Source organism: Aulonocara sp. 'chitande type north' Nkhata Bay, linkage group LG14 (assembly GCF_057382095.1).
Source record: "Aulonocara sp. 'chitande type north' Nkhata Bay isolate Kocher_YH1m ecotype deep benthic linkage group LG14, A_spYH_male_GT1.1, whole genome shotgun sequence".
Lineage (NCBI taxonomy): Eukaryota > Metazoa > Chordata > Actinopteri > Cichliformes > Cichlidae > Aulonocara > Aulonocara sp. 'chitande type north' Nkhata Bay.
The window spans coordinates 6391145-6414650 of record NC_141357.1 but is presented as its reverse complement, the minus strand read 5'-3'; the positions used below and the strand labels follow the sequence as shown (position 1 = coordinate 6414650).

Below are 23506 nucleotides of genomic sequence, written 5' to 3'. Positions count from 1 at the left end.
AATGAACAATGTTATAACTCATATTTATATCCAGGTTATTTCATTTCATTCAGTACATGGAAGACTTAGACATCTGAACAATCATCAAGACAGAAGTGGCTGTAGTGTCAATTATTTTGAAATCTGCTTAGAGTTCAGGGTCTTCTTGCACATTATCAGCAACACATCTTCAACACATATCAACAAATCATCAACCCAATGAAATACAACGCCCCCCCCCCCAAATATCTATCTGATTACAAGAAATAATTTGAGGCAGAGGAAGGTGGAGGATTATCCAGTCTGAGCCCTTTATGAAATCAAGAAATTTGGAGATTTTGAAAGCATTTATGTCCACTTATAGTTAAGACACAACAAGACAATTTATAGATAAGAAAAATATAAAATCTTATTAACACTGGAGATTTTGCAGTTGCAGGTCCGTAAACAATAAGTCACTGAGACGAGGAGAAGGGGGAGAGAAAAAAAAATTACAGTAATGTGGAATGTTGTTTCAGAGATAACCTGCACTGTCCCCCCCCCAGTGGTTTAAGATATAACGACCAAAAGCATAAATAAGAATTCTCCCTCAACCTGCAACCCACTTCTTTAAAAGCACTAAAAGCTGCTGTACTTGTATTTCAGCATAATACATAAATATACACAACAGCTTCACAACAATGAGATCTTATTAAGACAAGATTTTTATTGGGACGTAAATGCTTTTCTTGTTTATAGCAGTCCAGTTTCAGCGGCGCCAGTCAGGGAGTGGAGTCAAGTCTTCCAGTATCAAAATGAGCTGAAGAGGAGAAGAGAACAAACACAATTGAAGAGTGATTGAACATTTATGTTCAGATTGAAAATTCTTCAGAGCACCAGTTAAATACTCACTGAGCTAGTCTTCAGCAGCCGTACTGCCTTTAACTGGATCTTTGACCCTCATCTGTGACATGGAGACACGTTATTTAGAAGGGTAGAAAACCAGATTAGTGCACTAAAGAAAGTGATGTGAAATACTGCTCAGCTCCCAGTTCTTGTTTTAGAAAGATCCTTCTTCACATTGACCCAAAATACTTTGATCTTATTACAGGCAAACACATAAACAGTGTTTGGGGCCGTTTCTGCTTTTATAACAACTGTTTTCAAGCAGAAACAAAGGGAGCAGCACCATTGCAGCACATTGGAGCAGTGAGATCAAACTTTAAATTCTTCACTGCATATTGCAACTCACTGTTACGAGTCACCAAGAATTGATAACATGAGCAGTTGAACTGTTAATTTCATCAGATCATTGATTTTACTGACAAAGACAACACAAACATGCTGCTGTAACACACCACAGTGAGCTCTGTTTTCATGAACTAAAATTCAGATATTAAAACTGCCTTTTTTTCTACATAAGAGATCTCAATAAATGTGAAGGGCAACAAAGAAATACTGCTCCACCCTCCAGCAGGTCTAATATACAGTCCTCAGTCACCTCATCAAGCTCCTTCTGCGTTTCCTCCTCCATACGTCGTATGTCATCCATCGTCAGATCAATCCATTTGTCTAACCAGCAGAACACCTGTCTGTGGAATTTGGTGAACAAACGCTTCTCTTGCTGAACAGAGGGGACGTGTGAAAGACAGTCAGGACACACTGGAATTTATTGTTTTTTGTGCAGAAATATGTGCATTAGGTTATATTTATTCTGCACTTTTTATTTCATACCTTCTGAATGAAGTTTTCTACTTTGTTCTGCAGTCCAAACCACTTAAAGTTAACAGTGACTAGCTTGTAGGCACACATGTGTGGACAGTCACTTTTGTTTGGTAGCTCCTTCTGAAAACACACAGAGGTACACACAACATAAATACACAAAGTCTCCAGACCTGTAAACACAGTCAATTCAGAGCTTTAATGAAGTGAGCCACAGTGAAGAGAAGGAGGGAGCGTACCTTCCAGTCAGGTCCCAGAGGCCCTCTGCCCGTCTTCTCCGACCTAACCTTGGCTGGATCCTCATCTTCTTTGTAATCCTAAAAATGAATACAAGCAATACAATGTAGCTTGTAACAGGCCACATTCATCATTTATAATATTAACACTAGAACCAAGGGGGTCATTTCAACACTTGCCATTATAAAATCCAGTAACTCTTAAATTAAACTGCCCATCATCTCATATTTCCTGACTTTCCTTAAACATTAGCTCATTTGTTAAATACTGCATTTTGGAGTATGTGGGATCAAAAGGACAAGAAAAAACAAAAAAAACAAAAAAAAAAAAAAACACACACACACACACACACACACACACACACACACACACACACACACAACACTTGTAGCTTCCGGCCAGTATCAGCAACTCCAACCTGACCGAGTCCTTTTATCTTTTTCTTTGTTGTTATTGTGTTTCTTGCTGCTGTTACAACCAAATGTCCCCTTGTGGGACAATTAAAGGATTATTCTATTCTATTCTAGAACCACCGACATCATTTTGACCCCAAAGAAATGAATTGAATGTGTTACTGCAAAACACCAGGGTTTTTTTTAAGCAACACTATTGTTTACACACATTCTGACATGAAGGCTAATATCGCATGAGCCAGAGCTAGCTAGAGCTGATTGATAAATAAATATATAGAGGACTGTAGCTAGAAAAAAGATTAGTAATGACTGGCGGGGTGGTGAGTGTAACTGAACATGTGGACAACCGTGCTGGTTGTTGGCTGTTCTTAGCAGCAGGGGACCTGTAGCTAAACTGAGCTGACAGTCCAGAGTGTAGAGAATTCATCCAAAAGAATGAAGAGAAAAGAGCACAGCAGCCACACAGGTTTCAGCCCTGGCCGCAGAGCTGAGTAGGTGAAGTTGCAGATGACGCGGAGCAGTGTGGATGCAGCACGTTTGGTGATCGTGGGCAGATGTGGATAAGGTGAGTAATTTAGACCATTTTATTTGTACATTTTTTTCCTTTATGCATTTCTTACATTTTGGAGACCACTATTAGGAGAGTTTTAAAATGTAGACAATCACCTGTTCATGTTTCACAGCGAGTTGGGTTTTTTGGGGGGGTTTTTTGGTTTTCTTAAACAGTCTCTCTTTTAGCGCAAATAATACCACATTACTAAAAATTTATTTTTTAATGAAATAATCTAGATAATTGATAAAACACCCCAGAAATGATCTTAAATACCACTTTTGTCAAATCTTACTTAAAATGTGATGAAAAACTAACAAATTAACTAACATCAAATGTCCTATGCTGGGAGTTCTGGTTTTATGTGTATGGCACAACAGCACAAATGTTTATTCTTTACCTTTAAGACATATAAACAATATACAAACCTAAGAGTGACTAAAATATGACTCCCAGGATATATTATTTCGATTTATTTACTGACTTTTTTCCCCCTTCAATGAAGACATTAAAATGTACTTGCAAGTGCAGGAGTAAGACAAATGGCTGACCCATTTTTTACAAGTGACCTTCAGCACAAATCAAGTTCAGCATCTCTCATATAAAGCGTAACAAACAGTAAACTGATGTACTCAATGTTTAAGAAAACAGGTGTGCTAACTCAACCATCACAGGTTCAAAATAAATAAAATGATCACACCTAAAGACGGTTTGTTTGTTTTTTTCAAATCACATACCTTTGAATCTATTTGTCTTTTGTCAGCAATGTCAATGTAAACAACTTCAACATCCTTCCATGTGTCTGGATCTAGTCCATGCACCTGCAGACAAGGAAAAAAAAATAAAAATATCTATCTATCTATCTATCTATCTATCTTCATATTTGGTTGGTTGCCTGACAGGGAACAGGTCAGACTTAAAATGAAAAGCTGCATAATAATGACCTATTGGTTAATGACAAACATAACTGCTGCCCCTTAATTCAAAGATATAAAACTGCAGCAGTGCTTTAGCTGTCTTTTCCATAAATATGAAGATTGATGAGTAATCAATATGCAGGTATGACACAATCAAGATAAAGTTACACATGCATATGCACAAAACCTTGTGTTTACTTTGACCCTTGCATACTAGTAAACGGTAGTTGTTGCTGCTGCAACATAATAGCTGCATCAGGGCATCAGTGAGCTCCTGGTGGTGCGTGGCTATATTTTGAGGTGTTGGACAGATGCATAACACGCCAAAGGTTGTGCCTTCTTGTCACGTTCTGTTGCACCACAGCAGTGTTATAATGAGATGATCAAGTCTTTGAGCAGTGTATACTTTCAATTTAAGATATGCTGCCCTGCTCCACATCTGTGTGCAGATGTCCTTGGACACCATCTGCTGACACACCGGGAGCATGCTCAGAAGTCCTTACAGTCACACAGATTGGGTCCTCCTACGATTTCAATTATTAACTTTGACTTCTGGTGCGATTTTAAATCCAGGAATTTCACAATGTGCATTGCAATATTTTGAACTTGAATACCTCATTTATCAAGATCCAATGTCATTTTGAAAACATATGGTAGATCAAGTCAAACTAAGTGGTCAAGTACTGTGTGCACTTACATTCTCCTGATCCCCCATATCAGGCTTGTGCCACGTCTCGATCTTGATCATGAAATTGTCTTTCATGTATTCATTCTGTAAGAATGAGTGAGACACGATCAGGTTAACTAACACTAAGGGCAATGCAGTTCCTGTGAAGTTTAAATTGAACTTTTATCCGAACCATCAAAAGAAAATAATACATACTGTGAGGACTGCAGCAGAAACAAAGTGGACCAAGTTGGGAAGATAATGCAGAGAGGGAAAGATTTCAGATAAGTCAGATTTTAAACTTCAGTTTTTTGTGTAATTTCACACAAACGCATTTCTGGTGTCTCGCCTCACACATGTGAGGTGAGACATTGTAAGCATGACCATCAGTGAGTGTGTGTGTGTGTGTGTATATTAGGACTCACTGGTTCGACAGTATGGATATGCATTCCAGGCCTTCTCGTGAACAGTCAGAGAACCTTTTGGAGCAATTTTAGCGATGAAACCTGACACTTTACTGCAGAGAGAAACAGGCAAATGTTAATGTAGCCACATAAAACTGTAATATAATAAGACACAGATTATCATCAAGCAGTTTCTTTACATCCCACTCTGCTTTCTGGAAAAACATTTTTATTACAGAGCAACAGAGATGGGAATCATTCTCATCTCTGTTAAGCTGAGCAAAAAGCAGGTGAGGTCAAAGTTGTGGTCTCCACAGGGCCAAGTTTTTCCAGTGCTCTCTGCAAAATGATTTCATTTGCAATTAGGGGAAATAGTAAGAATAATCAGTGTTTTTACAACTTTTTGTGTAGTATTTCAACCGCTTTCAATATACTACAGCGTGTTTGAAGCTGAGCTGCGCTGCTTACGTCTGCAGGTGGTAGATCTTGTGGGTGTACTGTCCCTTCTCTCCATCTTTTTCATAGGGCTCGTTCTTCAGCACCTCCACACCGTCCCCTCCACCCGTCTCATTCTTACTGGCCTCTGCTACTGTGTAGAGCTGACCCACTTGGTACTGGAAGGACAAAAGTAGAAAGGAGGATTGAAACTACAATTAACTATGTGAAAGATCATCATTTGTGATAAAATCTGTCTCTATTGACCAAGAGTTTCCAAGTGTGCAGACAGCACGTCATGTCAAGAGTGATGGTGACGAGCATTGCCTGAGGTTCTGAGGGAGAACATCCATCAGACAGGATAAACTGTGCTTTGTGCTAGTGTGCCAGCGCTGGCACATTCAGAAGCTTTTGGCTATATAAACACATCTTCACTCACCACCTACACTGTCTGCTTCCCTGTAACTCACTTTCCAAAGATGAAAATCAAGCTGAGACACTGTAGGAGATACAGTGTAAGGGTCTCTCTGCTGAGAGACCCAAACATTCCAGTGGTGAATGAAACGATGTTATATGGGAGATCAGCCAAACGTAAATCCAGGCAAGGTTTATGATTTTTAGTTCAATGCGTCAAAAGAAAAACAGACAGGAGAGCATTTAAAAGGCAGGTTAAAAAACCTCTCTTTAAAAAGCCTGTCATGACCTGAGTTAACCATTTATGTAAAATGAGCCCGAGTTAACCATTTTCCAATATGTCCCTACACACAGACTTCAGCAGTGTAAAGCATTTCCATGACTTGTTCTTCCCCGCATCTTCCCTCCCCTAACGTTTCCTGAGTCAGGCAAAAGTGTGTGACTCACTTCACTGGTGGTGTCAGCCACACACCGTACACACACGTCACCCAGAGCTGTAAAACCTGGTTCCAGAGGAACCAGACAAACAAATGACTGCTATTTTTTTATGATTGGCTCTTCTTACTCTTTGTGGATTTCGGTTAAAGTTGCCACGTGTACTGCCTCCTGTAGTTTAGCTGGACAAGTACAATCTAGCCCTGCCCTCCACTCCTTAAACCAAAGAAGTTGGTGACCCATTTTTCTTGCTGTGGATGCTCAGTTTTGATGCCGTGAATAGAAACTCAGGAATGTGGTTTGCCATGTGTAACCAGTGTGCCTCGTCATTGCCGCTGATGTCTTACAGTCTTTCAGAAGCAGTCAGGGGGCAGGAACCATGTGTAGGTGCAGACAACAATCACTACTGGAAAACATGTTTGGGCAAAGAGCTCAAACTGTTAGTCAGGGGAAAAAGTGAACCTGCCAGCTTGCATCATACGATCTCCAAACAAAAACAAGATGCAGAATGTGACTGAACGGTTTACTGGTTTAATGAGAGCAGGAATAACTGGATTAAAGTCTTACTCGGCATTCATTTAAGAGGACAACTGTTAGAATGACTCAAATGGTTGCTCGTTGAAACACCTTAACATACCACACCTTCAGAATTTGCTATGCTGTGCTTTGACATTTAAGTTTTGTAATAGGATTAGAAATTCAAATGAAAAAAAGAATTGAATAAGCAATTTCATGTTTTATAAGAATCTGATTGTAAACGTATTTTTCAGTCTTTCTGAAAGTATATTCCAGAGTTTCCATTTTCTTTTTAGGACCACATTAAGCATCCTCATCACAAGTATGTCGCTATTGCTCAAAGCGATTCAGGATTGCATCAAAAAATATCAGCAAACTGAACGGGTCTGTGGCTATGAGACCAAACACAAGTCCTACTCCAGGTTCAGCACATCAGTGCAGAGCTGTTCTGTTGTGTTGCCACACCAACAGTCTTCACTCACACCCCTCACAACTTGCAAATCTGCTTCCCTGAGACTCGGAGTAGACACAGTGGAGGAGATTGGGTTTTTGTTTTATATCCCTGAATGTTACAATCACACCTTGCACTGTGGAGTGAAACGACACGCCACTGGTCTTTCAGCTTTTTTAAAAAAAAAAAAAAAAAAAAAAGGAAATAGAGATTACCAATCACAAATTGTCAAACTATACCTGCCAGCATTTCAACTCAATATAATTAATTACCGTTTATGTTTATATTAAATATAGACAACAAAAAAGAGGAAATATTAATTAGTATTCCCACTGCACAACTGTAGTTTCTAACCTGTAACCCACCCAACATTACTTCTAAACACTACAGCTGTCTCACATTGACTGCACAAATAAATGAACTACACAAAATAGAGCAGCCCCCTCCCCATACAGTCACACACAGTCACACCTCAACCAAGGCAATTGAGGATTAAACCTGCAAACTTTCACACTGAATCGGATCACCGAGCAAGCCGGTTGCATAGCTGTGATTATGTTGCTTAGTGAAATACTGGCTTCTGCTCTCTGTAAAGCAAAAGAAAAACTGTTGTATGGAACGTGAGGATTAAGAGGTAGAATGAGCCAGGGAAATAAAGGTTTCATAACGTGAAAATCTGTAAGGTAAATGTCTAAAGTTACAGAAGCTGCTCTCTTGAAGGTTTGGGGCCATCCGCTGCTAAGGCAAATTAAACACAGCTTAATGAATCCTGGACCTGGCATGTAGTACAGACCAACTACAAGAGCACAATATGCTAGTGAAACCGCTTAGATTTAATAAAGTCCATGCATTACTAAATAAAATTTGCTGATCAACAGGCTTGAAATTTGTAAAAGTACTTTATCTGGGAAAAATGAAGACTAGGTACTGTCACAGCAATGACAACTGTCACTAGAGAAAAGAGACAGTAGTGAATCGGTGAAGGGCATAAAACAGTTTCACAGAGCTGTCAAATGTTGCTTAAAATAGCCATTTCAAAAAGAAAGAAATAATGCACTAACTGTGTGAATCAATGACAAGGGTATAAGGAGCCAGCAAGTGGAAGATGCCGATGGTTACAGTGTCCATCACTGATGGTATTAAAGTAAATGAGTAAGTCCTTACCTCCTCCACTGAAACAGGCAGAACAACTCGGCTGTAAGAGAAAGAACACATCGCAGTCAGAAACCTCTGCCCAAATCTGCAAATCATTTTACATCTAACACCAGCTGCCCATTCACATGATGCCAGCTTATTGATGAACTGATCAAAAACTGCTTCCAGACTAGGTGGCAACATCCACGGCTGAATATTGAGGCAGGAAGAGGACCAAAAGTTCCTCTAATAAATGCAGATTCCACAAACTTCCATGTAAAGTTTCAGAGATGAAATCAGCGCATTTACCAACTGCTAGAAGAAGCAGCTTTAGCCTCAATGCTCATCTGCTCTTCATAACACTTTACCACTTGAATTTGGTTAAGATGGGAATTAGTGTCACTTTGGCAGATCCGCCAACAACAGCAGCTCTGGCAGGTCACTGCACCCAGGCCTCGCCTCAGTGCGTTTGTGGTCAGGATATCTTCTGAGAACGGACTGGACCTCTTGACCGTGTTTCTGATGCTTTTTGGAGCACATAATGACCTGATAAATACTATTACTCTGGTTTGCTTCAGTATTTTTAATAGTCTGGTACTGCACTAATTAGTGAATATTGGTGTCTGCATTTTGCACAGATTCCAGAGACTGGATATAAAAGATGGAAATTACCATTGGGACGTCCCCTTTGGTTTCTATACCAATTGTTCTTGCTTTGCCTGCAGCCACTGTCAGCAAGTGGCCAGCATTAGAGGCTTTAGTAATGAGCTACTTGTTAACGATAGCATGTATCCACAAACAGGCTGTTAGTTAAACATTTTAATAATCAATACAAATTATGTGCATTTATCTTGTTGGATGCATTTTAGTTTTTGTTGTATTATTATCTAAATTACTTTAATTCAACAGCAACCAGGACAATATTTAATTATTGTAATTATTTTTTAATTTACATTTGCTCTGTCCCGTATTCAGTAAGTGAAAATAAAATAAACAAAAAATAATAATTTTACATTTGCTGAGTTTGCCCTAAAATAGAGGTTTTAATAAATAAATTCATAGAAGTTACCTTCTACCACAATATTTGGTGAACTCTCCTATAGAATCAGTGTTAGATTCTTCAAGTGCCACACCTCTGATGTCATCATGTTGGCTACACCCATCTTTTCTATACAGTCTTTGTCCACCAATTTGGTTTTTTTTGGGTGGTGTTGGCTATTTCTACACCTTTAGGAGCGGCTTACTGGAATACTTGTGGCACGTTCCTTTAACTGGGAGCTACGGAACTGATATAATTTCCAGAGTACCCAGAACCTGGAGGCGCAGCCATAAAGATAGCAAATATCACATACAATGCTCCCTCTTCCAGAGGCTCCAGCTTGTTCAGACCCTGCACAACAACATCATGATTTATAGGAATGAATCATTATCACTAGGAAGTAACACGGCAGTCAGTTCTCTGCAACCACAGGAACCTAGAAATGAGGAAGCGGAAATTATGAAGCTTTAATCAAGACCGCTGCAGAACCCAAACAAACAATGCAGACGCTTTTAGAGGAAACTCTACGTGTGTGCGCATGTGCTCTGCGTGCGTAGCCTCCTCTCCTATGTCATAACACAATCCCCACCTGCTTTAGCCTGAGTATTTGCAGGCATGAAGGTGACAGAACATGAGGTTACGTTTCTGTGACCATAAACTGAAAGAAAAAGCAGCACTGGGCAATCCTCTTTAACGCCTGAGCCTCTTATTGTACTTTGCACTGTGGTCAAATGACAGCCATGTCAGAGGTGTCAGCCAGCCATGATTGGCACATGACACTATCGCGGTAAAAGCACCCGGCAGCTGATTCTTCCCATTTGAGGCACATGTGATAAACTGTCATTATGAGCTCCTGATCTTGTTAAACGTTCTCAAACTCCTCCCCAATTCTTATGGTTTTCCTGACAAGTTCGAGGCTAAGCAAGTATGAATTACTATATTTTACATTTACAACATCTCGTTGAAATGTTACACTTCGGTTTATATTACATACTGTAATAAACTCTAAGTCAAAGAAAGTTAAAACTTTTCGAGTTTTCTCGCGGTACTCCTTCCTACTAATCTGAAGTGTGATGTCAGCAGTGGATTTACCTCTGCTGACAGCGCCTAGCCTAACCTAAAGTTTGACGGTGTCCGGAGTTCTGCCGTTTGAAACTTTACACCCTGTGACTAAATCATTTCCTGAGTGGTCCTTTATTTCTGTCATCCTGCTAACGACTCAGTAACACTTTAAACTGCTAAAAGCTCAGCTGACTTCAAAGAGCAAACAAATACATTCATCCTGCTGTAATGGTCCATATTTCAACACAAACGCGTCCCGGCTCGCTCCTTTGTCGGGTGGAAGGCGACAAAGTTCAGATACTCACAACTCTTTAATCAGCATGTCGGTCGTGTCCGTACAAAATGCTGCATACGAGATAGAAAACTTCTTCTCTAACTGTGACAGGAGCACTTCATTCACTGCCTGCCGCTGGGGTTCACTCCGGGAAACTCCGGCTTTCCTTCCTGTGTGTGAGCGAAGGGGCGCGGCGGGAAGGAAGGAGGCGGCACACACCTTTAGCTCAGGTGCCTCCGTGTGACGTTCACGTGCAGTCGTGAAACCTTCGACCAGTCTTTAAGTGAACGTTTAAGTTGCCTTTTCTTGTTATCACTTTCCTTTAAATATCTTCTCACAGTGTCATTAATTTAGTTTATTCTCGCAGCCAACACACCGCATCGTTTATAGCCTGAGCTAACCCGCAATGACCCTAGTTGGGGCCTTTAAAACACACATTAAACACACATTAAAACACAAAAATCAAACACAACAAAAACAGAGACTGCAGTATAATATAACATCATAGCAAAACAGCAGCTTATTCATGTCTGTATGACTGGTTCATTTTTAATAAGTGTTTCAGTTTAATGTTAAAAATGCTCAACTCCTGAAGGCAAAGAACAGAAATGAAAATTTCCATTGAGGCGCCTTTCAATTTCCAGTGGATGCTCCACACTATACTGAACACAGAGCTCTCCAAGGAACCACAAGGTCACTGAGCATTATGTAAACAGAGATTAGATTAGTGAATGTGACAAAACTGTCAACATCTAACACGTTTACTTTCTTACGCACTTTGCAGCGGTGCACGCTTATAGGTTGAATGTCTGTTGTTGTAACTATTCTGCTACTGTCAATGCTTCTGTTCCAGTATCAAAACCAGTCAAATAATAATTTGTAAAATAATGGGGTAGGTATCAGTTTAATAGCTCTGGTGGGAAGCAGAAACCACAAAACGGACGTTTTCACACACTTTAAAGCTCATCTTTACTGTCTATGCATGGCACACTGATTTCTGTGAACTTAACAGATGTGTCCGCATGTGTTAATATCAAATAGATGGTGCATAACTGAGACATTTTCTAGTGAGTCTCATGATTGCTTGTGTGTTTTTTTCATTTAGATCTTTGATCCTACCTCACCAAGTATCCGATAATAATGAACATTTCCTTGTCTTCTTAGTGGGTGGAGTGTGTGTCAACGCCCAGTGTGGTCTAACCAGTACAGAGAGGAACAGTTAACTCAGGTTGAACCTGTTGTGAATGAACTGTTTTCACTGCTGCTGCTCAACAGGTTTGCTTTCAGACTTGACTCTCTGTTGCTTTACTTCGAAAACGGGTGGTTTCTGTCCTGCTATGCTATTTAACTGCAGATACCACAAGCTTCCATATTGTAGTACCTCTACCAGCTCTATCTGCACATCTCTGCCACTGGAAATAAGAGACACAGCAGTACAAATTATTGTTTATTTTGCTTCATATATTGATTTTTTTTTTTTTTTTAGTTGAAACAGCATCTGTTGGAAAGTCCAAGACAATGGCTATACTGTGGTACAAGACAAAAGAAAAACCAAGACAATACAAAGACATTCTTGTAAACATCAGAGGCAAAGAAGCATAATAAAAGACAGAAAAACTAAAATTAAGCATGGTAGGTAGATAAAAAAATGTCAGAGTTTCAGCTCCAATCTAGATTTTCTATCAGTACACAGTGACATAAAACACAACACACAGAAAGGTTGTCTGGGAATTCATCATGAGAAAAAAAAACAAATAAGTCATCAATACATCGATCAATAAACCAATTCCAATTATCAGAGGTTCGGGTTAAGCTATGAAGGTGAGGATGCCGGGAGGATGGGGTGAGGTGTTTCAGGTACACCGATGAAGGAAAAGTGCTGATTGGTTTACAGTTTGTGAAAAAAAATAAACTCACTCGTCCACAAAGTGTCTGTCTTCACATGACATTTACATGTGATGTTATTCCTGCACAAGCTTGTACTCAGAGGACACTTCTTTAAGTTACAGGAAACACCAGCATGCTACCAGAGGCACTCTCTATGGAGTCCAGATAGGGCTTTAATCATATGAAGGACAACTGTACCACAAATAAAACTGTACATTTGTAAGTGAAGATATGAGCACTGACTTTACATTCTTTACATTTCCATTTTTAAAAAAAAATCCATTGTGTTTTATCCCACAAGCACAAAACTGTTATTGAGAGGTTGTCTTTGTGTGGATCTGAATTTACAAAATACAAATAAAGATGGCAGAATGATAAATATTTAGATCTGTTCAGGTCTGATATATCCAATACCTTTTGTGCTAGCTAACTGCTCCAAACAACAAGACATGTGGACGTATGAAATAAGATCTGCATTTATGGAAATACAGTCAGTCAGGATTGTAATATATGACCAAAAAGGCCACCATTCAGTTAGATAAAGAGATGCAAACACCTTTAATTACAAATGCACACTTTTTCCCTATCATCCAACTAAAATCATTTCTGCACCAACTTTAACCCATACAGTCTTCTACTGATTCTTTAAACCTTAATTAGTTCATCAAGGATGAGATTGTTGCGACTGGTTCGTCCTGTGAAGGTTGCAGAACTGAAAGACGAGTCTCTGCCCCACTGTCCAAGCACAAAAAGGCAATAAAAGGAACGTGTGAAGCAAGGGCATTATACAAAAATAACTGAATTGTAAATTACAAATCTAGATTTTAAGTTCAGTCTACATTCTTTGCATCATGCACCATCCATAAGCAGCCATGCACTGTGTGATAGATACATGGGCAGGCAGGTCCATTTTAGAGGCTCTAAAGTGCATCGTGTGCCATTCTTGTCTTAATGAAGTCATTCGCTGGGAGCATATGATGGCTGCAGAGCTTTGTCTCTCAGTTCTGTCAGTAAACATTTTAAGGTGTGCTTGAGTAGGTAGCACAGATGAAAGGATAGATGAATGGATGATGGCTAGATGGGAGGAAGAGCGGGGCTAAATGCTACCCAGATCCACTACCCCTATCACAGTGAGGAACTCTGAGGGTCATGAGGCTGTCTTTGGATGTGCCTCTGTCACCGTACTGCAAGTTGGGGGCGGGGCGTGTCAGAGGAGCTTCTCTGTATGACATTTGAGGACAGCAGATTGAATTATTATCTCCCTGCTCCATCGTCTACACACTCCATGCTTCTGTTCTGGGCTTCTGCTTGAAAGACAAAGACTGCTTTATTGTCTGTACTTAGTCTCAGAACGCTGGTGTCTTTCCTCAGAAGCTGGAAGATTGTGTCTGTTTCACTCTGCTACCATCAAGCTAAATCTCCCTTTGTCTGTAAGAGGTGAATTCAAGAATCCCAGAGTTTGTGTGACCGAGCAGAAGTGATACCAAGCAAAACATAATCTGACTGATTCTTTGGAACATGCCTTAAGTTGGTAATCTGATGACCTTAACAGTGCCTTAAAGCAAATGCAACGGACACATTTCTGTGATTAAACTAGCACCTTTTTGTGATTTGGAAATGCAGTCCACTGAATGTCCTGTCTGTCTGGATGTTATACCTCGCTGAAGACTTATTGCTACAACCAATCAAGATCCTAAAATTCACCTAGCTACCACACCAACCTTTGAAAACACAATATGTCTAAAATCATTTCCACCTTAATAGCTTGAGATCATGCAAAAGAAATAAACACCTAACACACAAGATCATATTGCAAGTAAATACAAAAAAAGGTTACATATTTCAAACATATGGACAAAGAAACAAAACAAAAGAAAATAATGGCAACAGTAATAAAGGACCAGCACCATCGCTGGCATCATGCAGTGTGTGTCTAACCCAGTCACGCACACACTGAGGCTATGTATCGTGCGCTGAGCTCAAACCTGTCCAGGTTTCCATCTAAACTGCTACCAGTGCTGCTGTCTGTGGGTTCTTATTGAGTTAATGCCCTTGTGCACAAGAGAGCACGGAGATGCCGTGGCCCAGCATCTCCGTGCTGAGTGGGTCTGAGTATGTGTGCTTCTTCTCACCGAAACAAAAACCAGACCATCCTGGGCAATCATAAAGCAAATGTCTAAAACCTTTGAACACTGCCACTAACATTTGTTTTGGCATCTTCTTCTCCTGTGGTCTCTTGAGTAGGACTAGGAGAAGCTAAACCAGCATGAAATACAAAATGGCAGACATGAAGAAAAAAGAGAGAGGAGGAACCTTTGGGGAGGTTGAAGCAGCTGCTTCTTTTCTCTCCCTTTAGTCAGTTTTCTCCTCAGTTCACGGGTGAAGTCAAGGAACTGAAAGCTCTCCATGTGGAAAGAATGTGTGTGTGTGTGTGTGTGTGTTAGGGGTTCTTCACAGAGAGGGTGAAGGAGGTGTCACAGTGGTGTTCAGTCACATATGGGTGTCAGTATGATGGTGGAAGTGTGTGCATCTGTGTGAGCATGCGGAATGTAAGATTTGTGAGTGTGAGGTGCGGCGGTCTCAGAGTGAATTCGTTCGTCACATGTCCCACAGTAACGTGACCTCAGTCCCCTCCATCTTTAGTGTAGCTCATCTACTTTGTAAAAATCGTCTTCATGCCCGTCTACACGCAGGCCTCGGGCGTGCTGCCGTTGTTCATCTTAACGTAGATCTTGGGATCTTTGTCACGTTCGTCTCGGAGGCGCTGGAGCTGGCGGCTGTGGTACAGCAGGTAGAAGGGCAGGCAGAAACCCAGCATGCTCAGCACCAGGAGACCCACGTTCACCTGGGCACCGCGTGAGTAAAGCAGTTAGATAGAATGATATGGTAAACTTTGAATACTACACTCTTTAAAGCCAGTATCTCTATATGTGCATCATCTTACCCATAGGGGGTCTTCCTCCAGGGGTCCCACCATGGCCATGAAGAGAGGTTGCTGGAGCAGGGCGAACAGAGCGCTGATCAGAGACTGCATGCCTGTCAGGCTGCCAAACTGCGAGGATGGATACCTGCAGGGGATAAACAGCATGAGTCATATGGGAAATTTGAACACATTTGTCACATAACTAACCTGAGTGAACTATCAGGCCCATTAAATCAATTTACAGTGAGTCAAATTAAAAACAAATTCACAGCCAGTTATATATCGCATGCCCCCAGACACACTGTTATGTAATATTCACATCCTGTGTAGGCTCATTTTGGATAATACTGTTCCTGCAACTCAGAGGTATTTTATTTCATTCCAAGAAAAATGCCCAATCATCATTTTCTCTAAATGCGGCAGTGTCAGCTAATCTCCAGCTGCAGTCATTTGGAAATTTTTCATAAGATTTTTGAGCTCTTATCACCCTGCACACAGTCGCAGGTCAACAGGCAAGAACATGTGGCTGCTACAGGCCAAAGTGTGAGAACACCTCACCTAAACTACGTAATTATAATAGCCATTTGCATATCTCCATAATAAATATGCAATGTCTATACATATATATAGTCACTTCTTTTACATGCTTATAGTCCATTTTTAATTATGTGGAGTGCTATTTACTGCAAATATAATATCTATACGGAAGAAACTGTTTTTCCAGTTTTAACAGATTTATAAACAGAATCCATTTTAGGTGAAGACAGTTTTATTCTTTTTTTTTTCACATCAGATTTGGTTAGCTTGACAGCTTTTGTTTTACATTTTTCAGAATACATTTTTTGCTTATAATTTCAAACATTAGATGATAGTTGGGTTGTTTTTTTGACCAAAGTAACTGTAGTGTGAAAGTTTAGTGTTAAATACTAAGAACATGTGACTGCGAGCCAGACTTCATCGCTTAACAGCAGTGGTGGACTTCTTTTTTTGCTCTAATACGGGAATGTCAAAAACATGTTGCATTGTGGGCTATATACAGCCTACTTTAATCTTAAGTGGCAGAATCCGAGAAATTATCAAAAATGGTAAAATGTAAAATTACAAAAAAAAAATAAATCCCATAGCACACTGCCCAGAATGCCCAGTAAATATAAAATATACAGTTTTATAAAGTTTTTGTTAATTTGCATAAAATGTTTTTTTTTTAAACAGTGGAAAAAAGTGTTAAAAAAGAAGACATCTTTTTATAGTAGACAAATTTTCTATCACTTGTTTATCTTAATTTAGTAGTATGAATGGCAATGGGGGAGGGGGTCTTTATTAATAGGAAAAGCGGGACAAAATTTATGCCCTCCTTCATTTTGTCTTTGCTGGACCAATTCTGGCCCACAGGCTTTATGTCCAGAATCTTGTGGAAAGTTGTCCAAAAAGAGTGATTGCTGGCACAGAAGGACAGAAGAAGAAATGCCTAAAATTCACTTATTTTTAGTCACTTTCTGTATCTAGTGTAGGACAGCATTAGGCTGCATGATTCCTTACTGGTTTGCCATCATCTTTTAAACGTGTCACACACTTACACAGCAGCATAAAGCCCGCCAACTGCAGAGTGGATGAAGCCTCTCACAATAGTGTGCAGGACAAAGGAGACAACCTGAAGTAGGAGAGAAAAGAGGAAAAGAAAGATTTTTACAGTAAATACATGCTCAGGGCCGACCTGCTGGGTTTTCACTGAAAAACAAAAGGGTTTGTCTTTGACAAATGAGATTCAAGAGAGAACAAAATAAACTGCAACAACATTTTTGTCCATTAGGTGGCTCCACATCACTTAGAAATATCAGCAGCTGCATTGCCATGTGAGTGGTTTGAATATCATGTACATCACTCTCTCTCTCTGCAGTGTTTAGTCTCCCTCTAGGGGAGACGTACAGCAGCAGCACATGCAGAGGAGCGTGAACCCACACCACCTAAACACTTCAATAAAATGGCTCCCCCAGCCTCCTACTGCATACCTGAAGTGGGAGGTTGGGGATGATGCAGGTGACTCCAAAGCCAACAAGGAGTATGTTGGTGAAGATAAAAGCTCTGGTGGCATTGACGATCTTCTGGATCCGTTTGTCAGGGCGACGGGGCTGCCCAGGCTCTCTGATAGAACAAAAGAAGAAAACATTTAAAAAAAATTGAGAAAAATAGAATTATTTGTTCCTCCTTAGCGCGCACGCTGACCTCTTGGTGCTCTTGTCGTTTTCATCCTCACAGTCTTTAAGCTTCCAGTCCATGACGTAGCCAATGACAGGAGAGGTGACCAGACATAGGAGCTGGAGCACGCCAAAGATGGAGGTGTACACGCTCACTAGGAGACAAACAGCGGCAGAGGCAGCGTTAATACGGTTTCAGGGTGAACATCCGGTAAACAGTATGAAGACATCAGAGGGTGGTGCACACTGACAGGAATGGAAAAACAGTTTGCAGATGTCATGGAGTTATTGGGGGGGCGGGGTCATGCTCTAGACAAAAAAGTGGACAAACAGTTTAGGGTAGGGAGGGGGGCAGAGGGTTGCTAGTGTGGCCTCAGGTCTCTTACCCACTTCCATCCTCTCCACTGCAACAGCAGGAAGCCAGCATGACAGAGATGTCAAAGAGGTGTTAAAGATAAAAACGCAACCACTCTCAAAACATGTATAGCTTGACACACTAACAACCACACACACCTGTGCTGAGGTCTCTGCCTGTTAGGGACTCCAGGATAGTGTTCATGGCTCCCATGTAGAATATGAGGCGCAGCTGAGTCACACACATGGTGATAAGGCTCAGCAAGAAGATGGGACTGAAGATACTCTTCATGAAGCTCTGAGCTGCAGAGGAAATGAGAGAAGTCAGGGTGAGATCAAATCACTGTGTTAATATACCACAAAGATATTAACCAAAAATATTGGATAAGGAGATTTTATTTCCTTCTGTACACAGTTGAAATCTCGTGGTAGGGGAATTATTCAGTGGAAAAACCAAAAAGCTTCACAGGCCTTTAGGGAAACATCCAAATCCTTTTACGGAGCAGAAAGTTCTATAATCTATTTTTATGACACTGCCTGCATCAGGAGATGTTTGCAAAATCAACTTTATCTGTGCATGATGTAGGAAACACTAAGAGCAAAAGTCAATGTAAGGACTAAGATCAACTGTTCATTGCTTGTGGGACATGATAATCAGTTTTCAAGTGTTCAGTGGTAAAAAAAAAAATCATAAAATATATGAGGCCTAAGTTGTGGTACACTGAGGATGACTTTAGGCACAGCAGTGCTTTGAGATGAAAGTCCAACATGACTGTGCTAATTTGCATAATGAGTCAGCATAAAGGTGTACTGTTTACCACTTTGTGAAAATAATTTACTGCGCTAGCAGGGATGCACTAAAATCCTGAGCCAATACCAAGAGATGTATTTACCATATTTGTTTCTTTTCTCATTGCTATTCATATCATATCAGTCAACTAGGCCAGTATCAGTCAATATCGACCTATATCAGGCTCTAAGTTCATTGCTGGTTCGCTGAGTGTTAATGTTAGCATTCAAATGTTTGCTAATCAAACAGGAGCACAGCTGAGGCTGATGTGATGTTCATTAGTTCTGAATGTACCGGGCTGACTGATACGTTGGCCTGTTTTTACAAGTCTTTACAATTCATCCTGGCAAGACTACGACGTCTGCCAAATTTCATGACAATCACTACAATGGATGAGTAGGTAATTCACTGCAGCCGAAGATGTCAGACTGCTGTTACAGCGATTGTGATGTTTACAACATTTCCAGGAAACTGATTTTTTTAAAAGAAAAAAAAGATCGCTCATTTCAATAAAAAATAGCAACGTACGAGTGTATTCATAGCATCCTGACAAACAACCTACATGATGATGACCTTGTTTGAAGCCTCCACTATCAGCACCAACAAACTTTCATCTAAAGTACAGATGGTCAAACATGCAGAGTCTCTTTTCACTTTCTAAACAGATGGAAAACTCCACTGGCTGAGAGGAACGGATGAGACTGACATGTAAATTTTCCCACTGGCACCCAGGTGTTATGGTGACATCTTAATGTGAATGAACGTCTGGAGGATTCAAAGGAAAGCGGGTTCTAGGAAACGTTGATCATTAATGAATGCTGTGGATAGAAGTGGAAAATGGACAGCTGTCCATACAGAGAAACCCCGGACACACCAACTAATGATGGGTACCCAGATGAAGCAGATGGGTTCATTGTCTTCAACAACAGGTATCTATCCTGGACTTAATTGTTTGAAAATGCTCATAGAGCACTAAAATAATTTATAAGAGAATACAGCTGTTAATCTAAAACTAGCTTATATTTCATTTCAACATTTACAAAATCTACCAATTTATTTACAAAAAGTTCTTTGGCCTTCATTCTCTGTCTACAGCTCTAGTACAAAGTGTACTTAACATACCAAACAAGTGCTTACTGTGCCGGTCCAGATACATGATTTAAGTGCATTCCTAACAGAAAACACAAACATTTGAATCTGACCTTGATCCTTATATCTGAGGAGGCAGGAGGAATAGGCCAAGGCCTAAGATGCATGTACTCTGCAACCCTCACAGCTGCTTCAACTTACAGCAAACAGAGAGAGGAACAAGGTTGTGTTCAAGGGTGTAATATGGGCCTCTTTAAACATCCCGACATGTCCAGCTGTTATGAAACCAGCCACGGGCATCCTAAATGCACTCCAAACACACACACAGTCAGAAATTCACTGTAATGGCTGATACAGTCCACCGCAGTGCTTCTCTAGGGCTCCCTGCCAGCGCGACACACACCTGCTGAGCCCCTTTCTAAGAACAGGGTCTGAACCGATTCCACGGTCCGTTTGGTACCAAAGAGACCGAGAGAGGTGTGACAAGACTAACCCACTGGGAGTCCCTGACCCTGTTAGGAAAGCCAGGAGGGACTGAAAAAGTGCATGGGTAACAGAGGTTACCTTAGCATGGATGTGATATTTTTTTGCCAACCAACCTAAAACACTACATACAGTGTTATCACATTTTAAAAATGTAAAAACTAACAGAAGTGTTAGCCTTTTTAAAAAATTTCACACTTTTAAACTTCATCTGAAATACATTGTTAAATATTCTATGTAAATAATATTCATTGCCAAAATAAATTACAAAATTTTAAGTATATTAATAAGTCTATTGTCTATATTTTAACTTGGATTTATGATTCAAAGCACACAGTAAGGACATTAAGTTAATTTTTAAAAGTTCTATAACACTTTGCACTTACCTACGCTATAACAATGGAATTCAAGTCTTTAGTTTTCATATCAGTGGGATTTATTTTATTTATGTGGGATTCCACTTGGCATCAGTCCTTTCAAAGAGAAGAGATACACTTTTATGACTTGATTACTGGCAAACCTAACACACTTAGCACCTCTTTTGCTCAGTCCGTTTCAAGTCTAACTGCACCAACTGACTGACTATTGAGTTGTGAGAATATTCATAAGCTAGTATCTACTCAAGAATGACTAATTTGATCACAAGGTACACTTGTGCTGACTTGTGCATGTTTTTGGATTTCTTCCTCTTACAGACAGCAGTTATATTCTGTCGGCAGCTTGCTTAGATTCCAGTTTTGACGACCAGATGGCAAAGAAAGCCACTGCTAAAAACTGTGAATGGGCTTTTACAGTCTTTCAAGAAACATAACTGTTGCTCCAATTCAACTAGTTTCTATTTTAAGTTCATCCTGTCTTTATATAACAGACTTTAGATGTTAGAGCATATTCAGACTTACTTTCCTCCTGACTCTTGCAATTCACCTCCAGGTCAACAGTGGACAGGCACAGCTTGTTGGCCTCTTGTGTGGACAGCTCCTTGGAGGGTGCCTCCTGCTGCTTTATGGCATGGCCTACGCTCAGACGGCGTCCCACTGTGGTCACCTGCCGATAAAACTGCTTCCCGGTGATCTTATGGTCAAATCCCAGCCAGCTGAATTTGATTTTCACCCTGAGAAAGGAAAGTAAGAAAGAAGGGGAAATGTAAGCAGACACCTAAAGGAAAAGGAAAACAGGCTAAGGAAACATTAAAAGATCCAGGTGAATGAGAGCAAAGTAGGCCGATCATCTGGTTTTATGGTCTTTCCCCTTTAGGGCTCACTTGGTCTCCACTGCATTATTTTGGGATTTACTGCACATAAGTGTGTGCGCTTGTACGTGTATACAATCTTGCAGTGTGTATGAGGTAAAGCAGTGATCTGTGTGGAAAATCCAGAATCCCTAGGCTCAGTCAGAATCCTTTTTCAAGCAGGTATAACTCGAGCTTAGCTAATAATACTGCAGTGGCTGCTTAAAAACAATAGCTGGAAGCTACACATATGTTCATGCGGCTTTGTGTGCATGCCAGACTAAGTATGCCTGTTTGTCTTACGTGAAGTCCATGTCTTCTGGGCCAGGGAAGGGCTCCAAAGGCCAGTTGATGAAGCAGTTCAAGAAGACGAGGCAGGCACAGCCGGCCCAAACCAGAAGGATGGAGATGAATGTGGCACCCAGATCATAGATCACCTACAGGCAGGAAGATGGGACGCACACAAAAACATCATAATGGAGAATCAATAACACACTCTACAGTTGCAGGGTTATTCCTTCTGAGTTAATATTGCCCTTTAGGAAAATCTTTCAGTCATGGATGAGGACACGTGGATGTTTAAAGTAAATCAAGAATCAGCCACAGTAAGTGAGTGACTGTAAGTTACCTTGATGCCAGGGAAAGTGACAGCAGAGGAAGCATAGGATCCAATCATCAGGGCAATGAAGGTCGACCTCAGATCTCCAAACATGTTGGGCAGCTGTGAAGAGAGCAGACAGATCAGTTTACACATTTAACTGCAAGACCAAGTTCATTTAAATGCACAAAATGTCCACAGACTCATAAGAAGCAAAGCAGTCAAGCTTGACCTCTTTATGTCACCTAACTATGATTTACATTATCAAAAACTAGTGGCCAGGGGCTTAAAGGAGGACAAAAAATAATCAATAATCCATAGCATGAAGAAACTGCGAAACAAAAACAAAGATAAAACAGCTTTCTCGTTAGCTGTGTTATAGATGAAGGCTTTCGAGTGTGAAAAGTGCCCAGTAGGAGGCGACTCCTCTCATTGCAAAAACAAATCAAATGCAAAACAGCCATCTACTCGCTTGAGAAATAAACTTACCAAACATTTTTCTAATATCTGTAAGGGCTCAGTCGCTACTTTCAAGTTGTCTGCTTCCAAATGACAGTCCCATATAAAGCAAAACAGAAGATAAAGCAGCGTAAGGTGTGACTACCCTGTGACTAGTAACTACTACATGCGTGTGCAAAGCCCTGAACTATTCCCCGTGATGTCTGTGAAGGTTCTCAGTCATCCAGGTCATCGTAGTCAAAGGAGCTTGCAAAGAAAAGCATCTGGACTTCTTTAAGTTACTTGAAGACGTTTCACCTCTCATCCGAGAAGCTTCTTCAGTTCTAAGGTCAAATGGTGGAGAGTCCCAGATATAAACCTAGTGGGAGTAACCCCCCACAGAGGGACAAAAGGACCCCCTGATGATCCTCTAATCGCCTGAGCCAAGGTGTGAAACTGGGTGTGAGTCCCAATCAGCCAGAGTTTCGGGTGAGTTCATTGTGAAACCTGGCCCCACCTTATCATGCGAATTCCTGAGATCAGATGGCCCAGGATGTGAGTGGGCGTTAAGGCGTCTGGGAAGGGATCTCAAAACTGGATTATAGATGGCAGAGAGTTGGTGTCGTAAACCACCGCCTCTGTTCAAAGATGGTCGCTCACAGTGGACATAGATGCTTCTTTCACTCCTCTTTCAAACCATCTGTCCTCTCTGTCCAAAATGTGAACATTGGCATCCTTGAAAGAGTGTCCTTTATCCTTAAGATGCAGATGGACAGCTGAGTCTTGTCCTGTGGAGGTGGCTCTTCTATGTTGTGCCATGCGCTTGTGAAGTGGCTGTTTGGTCTCTCCAATGTAGAGGTCTGGGCATTCCTCGCTGCACTGTACAGCATACA

At 40.7% G+C, this 23506-nt stretch overlaps 2 protein-coding genes across 4 annotated transcripts in view; both read right to left on the bottom strand.

Annotated features, from left to right (window-relative positions):
• Positions 1-6: 6 nt before the first annotated feature.
• Positions 7-10841, bottom strand: LOC147313952 (phosphatidylinositol transfer protein alpha isoform-like). Its single transcript, XM_086260734.1, has 12 exons — positions 10660-10841; positions 8284-8314; positions 5337-5482; positions 4890-4981; positions 4681-4688; positions 4495-4569; positions 3618-3701; positions 1920-1997; positions 1693-1803; positions 1460-1582; positions 871-922; positions 7-778 (listed from the first exon to the last, which is right to left on the bottom strand). Exons 1-11 carry the CDS (start codon positions 10674-10676, stop codon positions 875-877), a joined length of 813 nt encoding a protein of 270 aa, XP_086116860.1. The 5' UTR covers positions 10677-10841; the 3' UTR covers positions 7-778; positions 871-874.
• Positions 10842-12062: 1221 nt separating this feature from the next.
• LOC147313951 (large neutral amino acids transporter small subunit 4-like) overlaps positions 12063-23506 on the bottom strand; it is a 35086-nt gene continuing 23642 nt past the window's right edge. For 2 of the 3 annotated variants that reach the window (XM_086260721.1, XM_086260722.1), the window contains exons 6-15: positions 22206-22298; positions 21881-22014; positions 21249-21460; positions 18147-18290; positions 18020-18037; positions 17662-17788; positions 17448-17580; positions 17016-17089; positions 15460-15583; positions 12063-15360 (exon numbers count right to left, since the gene is read on the bottom strand). In XM_086260721.1, the coding sequence (XP_086116847.1) occupies positions 15199-15360; positions 15460-15583; positions 17016-17089; positions 17448-17580; positions 17662-17788; positions 18020-18037; positions 18147-18290; positions 21249-21460; positions 21881-22014; positions 22206-22298 (1221 nt within the window). In that variant the 3' untranslated portion in view covers positions 12063-15198. The remainder of the gene's footprint in view (positions 15361-15459; positions 15584-17015; positions 17090-17447; positions 17581-17661; positions 17789-18019; positions 18038-18146; positions 18291-21248; positions 21461-21880; positions 22015-22205; positions 22299-23506) is intronic. The other variant, XM_086260724.1, reaches the window with a different exon arrangement.

Coding starts and splice junctions, on each gene's coding strand:
- LOC147313952 (XM_086260734.1), bottom strand. Junction 5,483..8,283: donor TGCCTGTTTCAGTGGAGGAG/GTAAGGACTTAC, acceptor TTGTCCTTCCAG/TACCAAGTGGGTCAGCTCTA. Junction 3,702..4,494: donor ATATGGGGGATCAGGAGAAT/GTAAGTGCACAC, acceptor CCTTGTCTGCAG/GTGCATGGACTAGATCCAGA.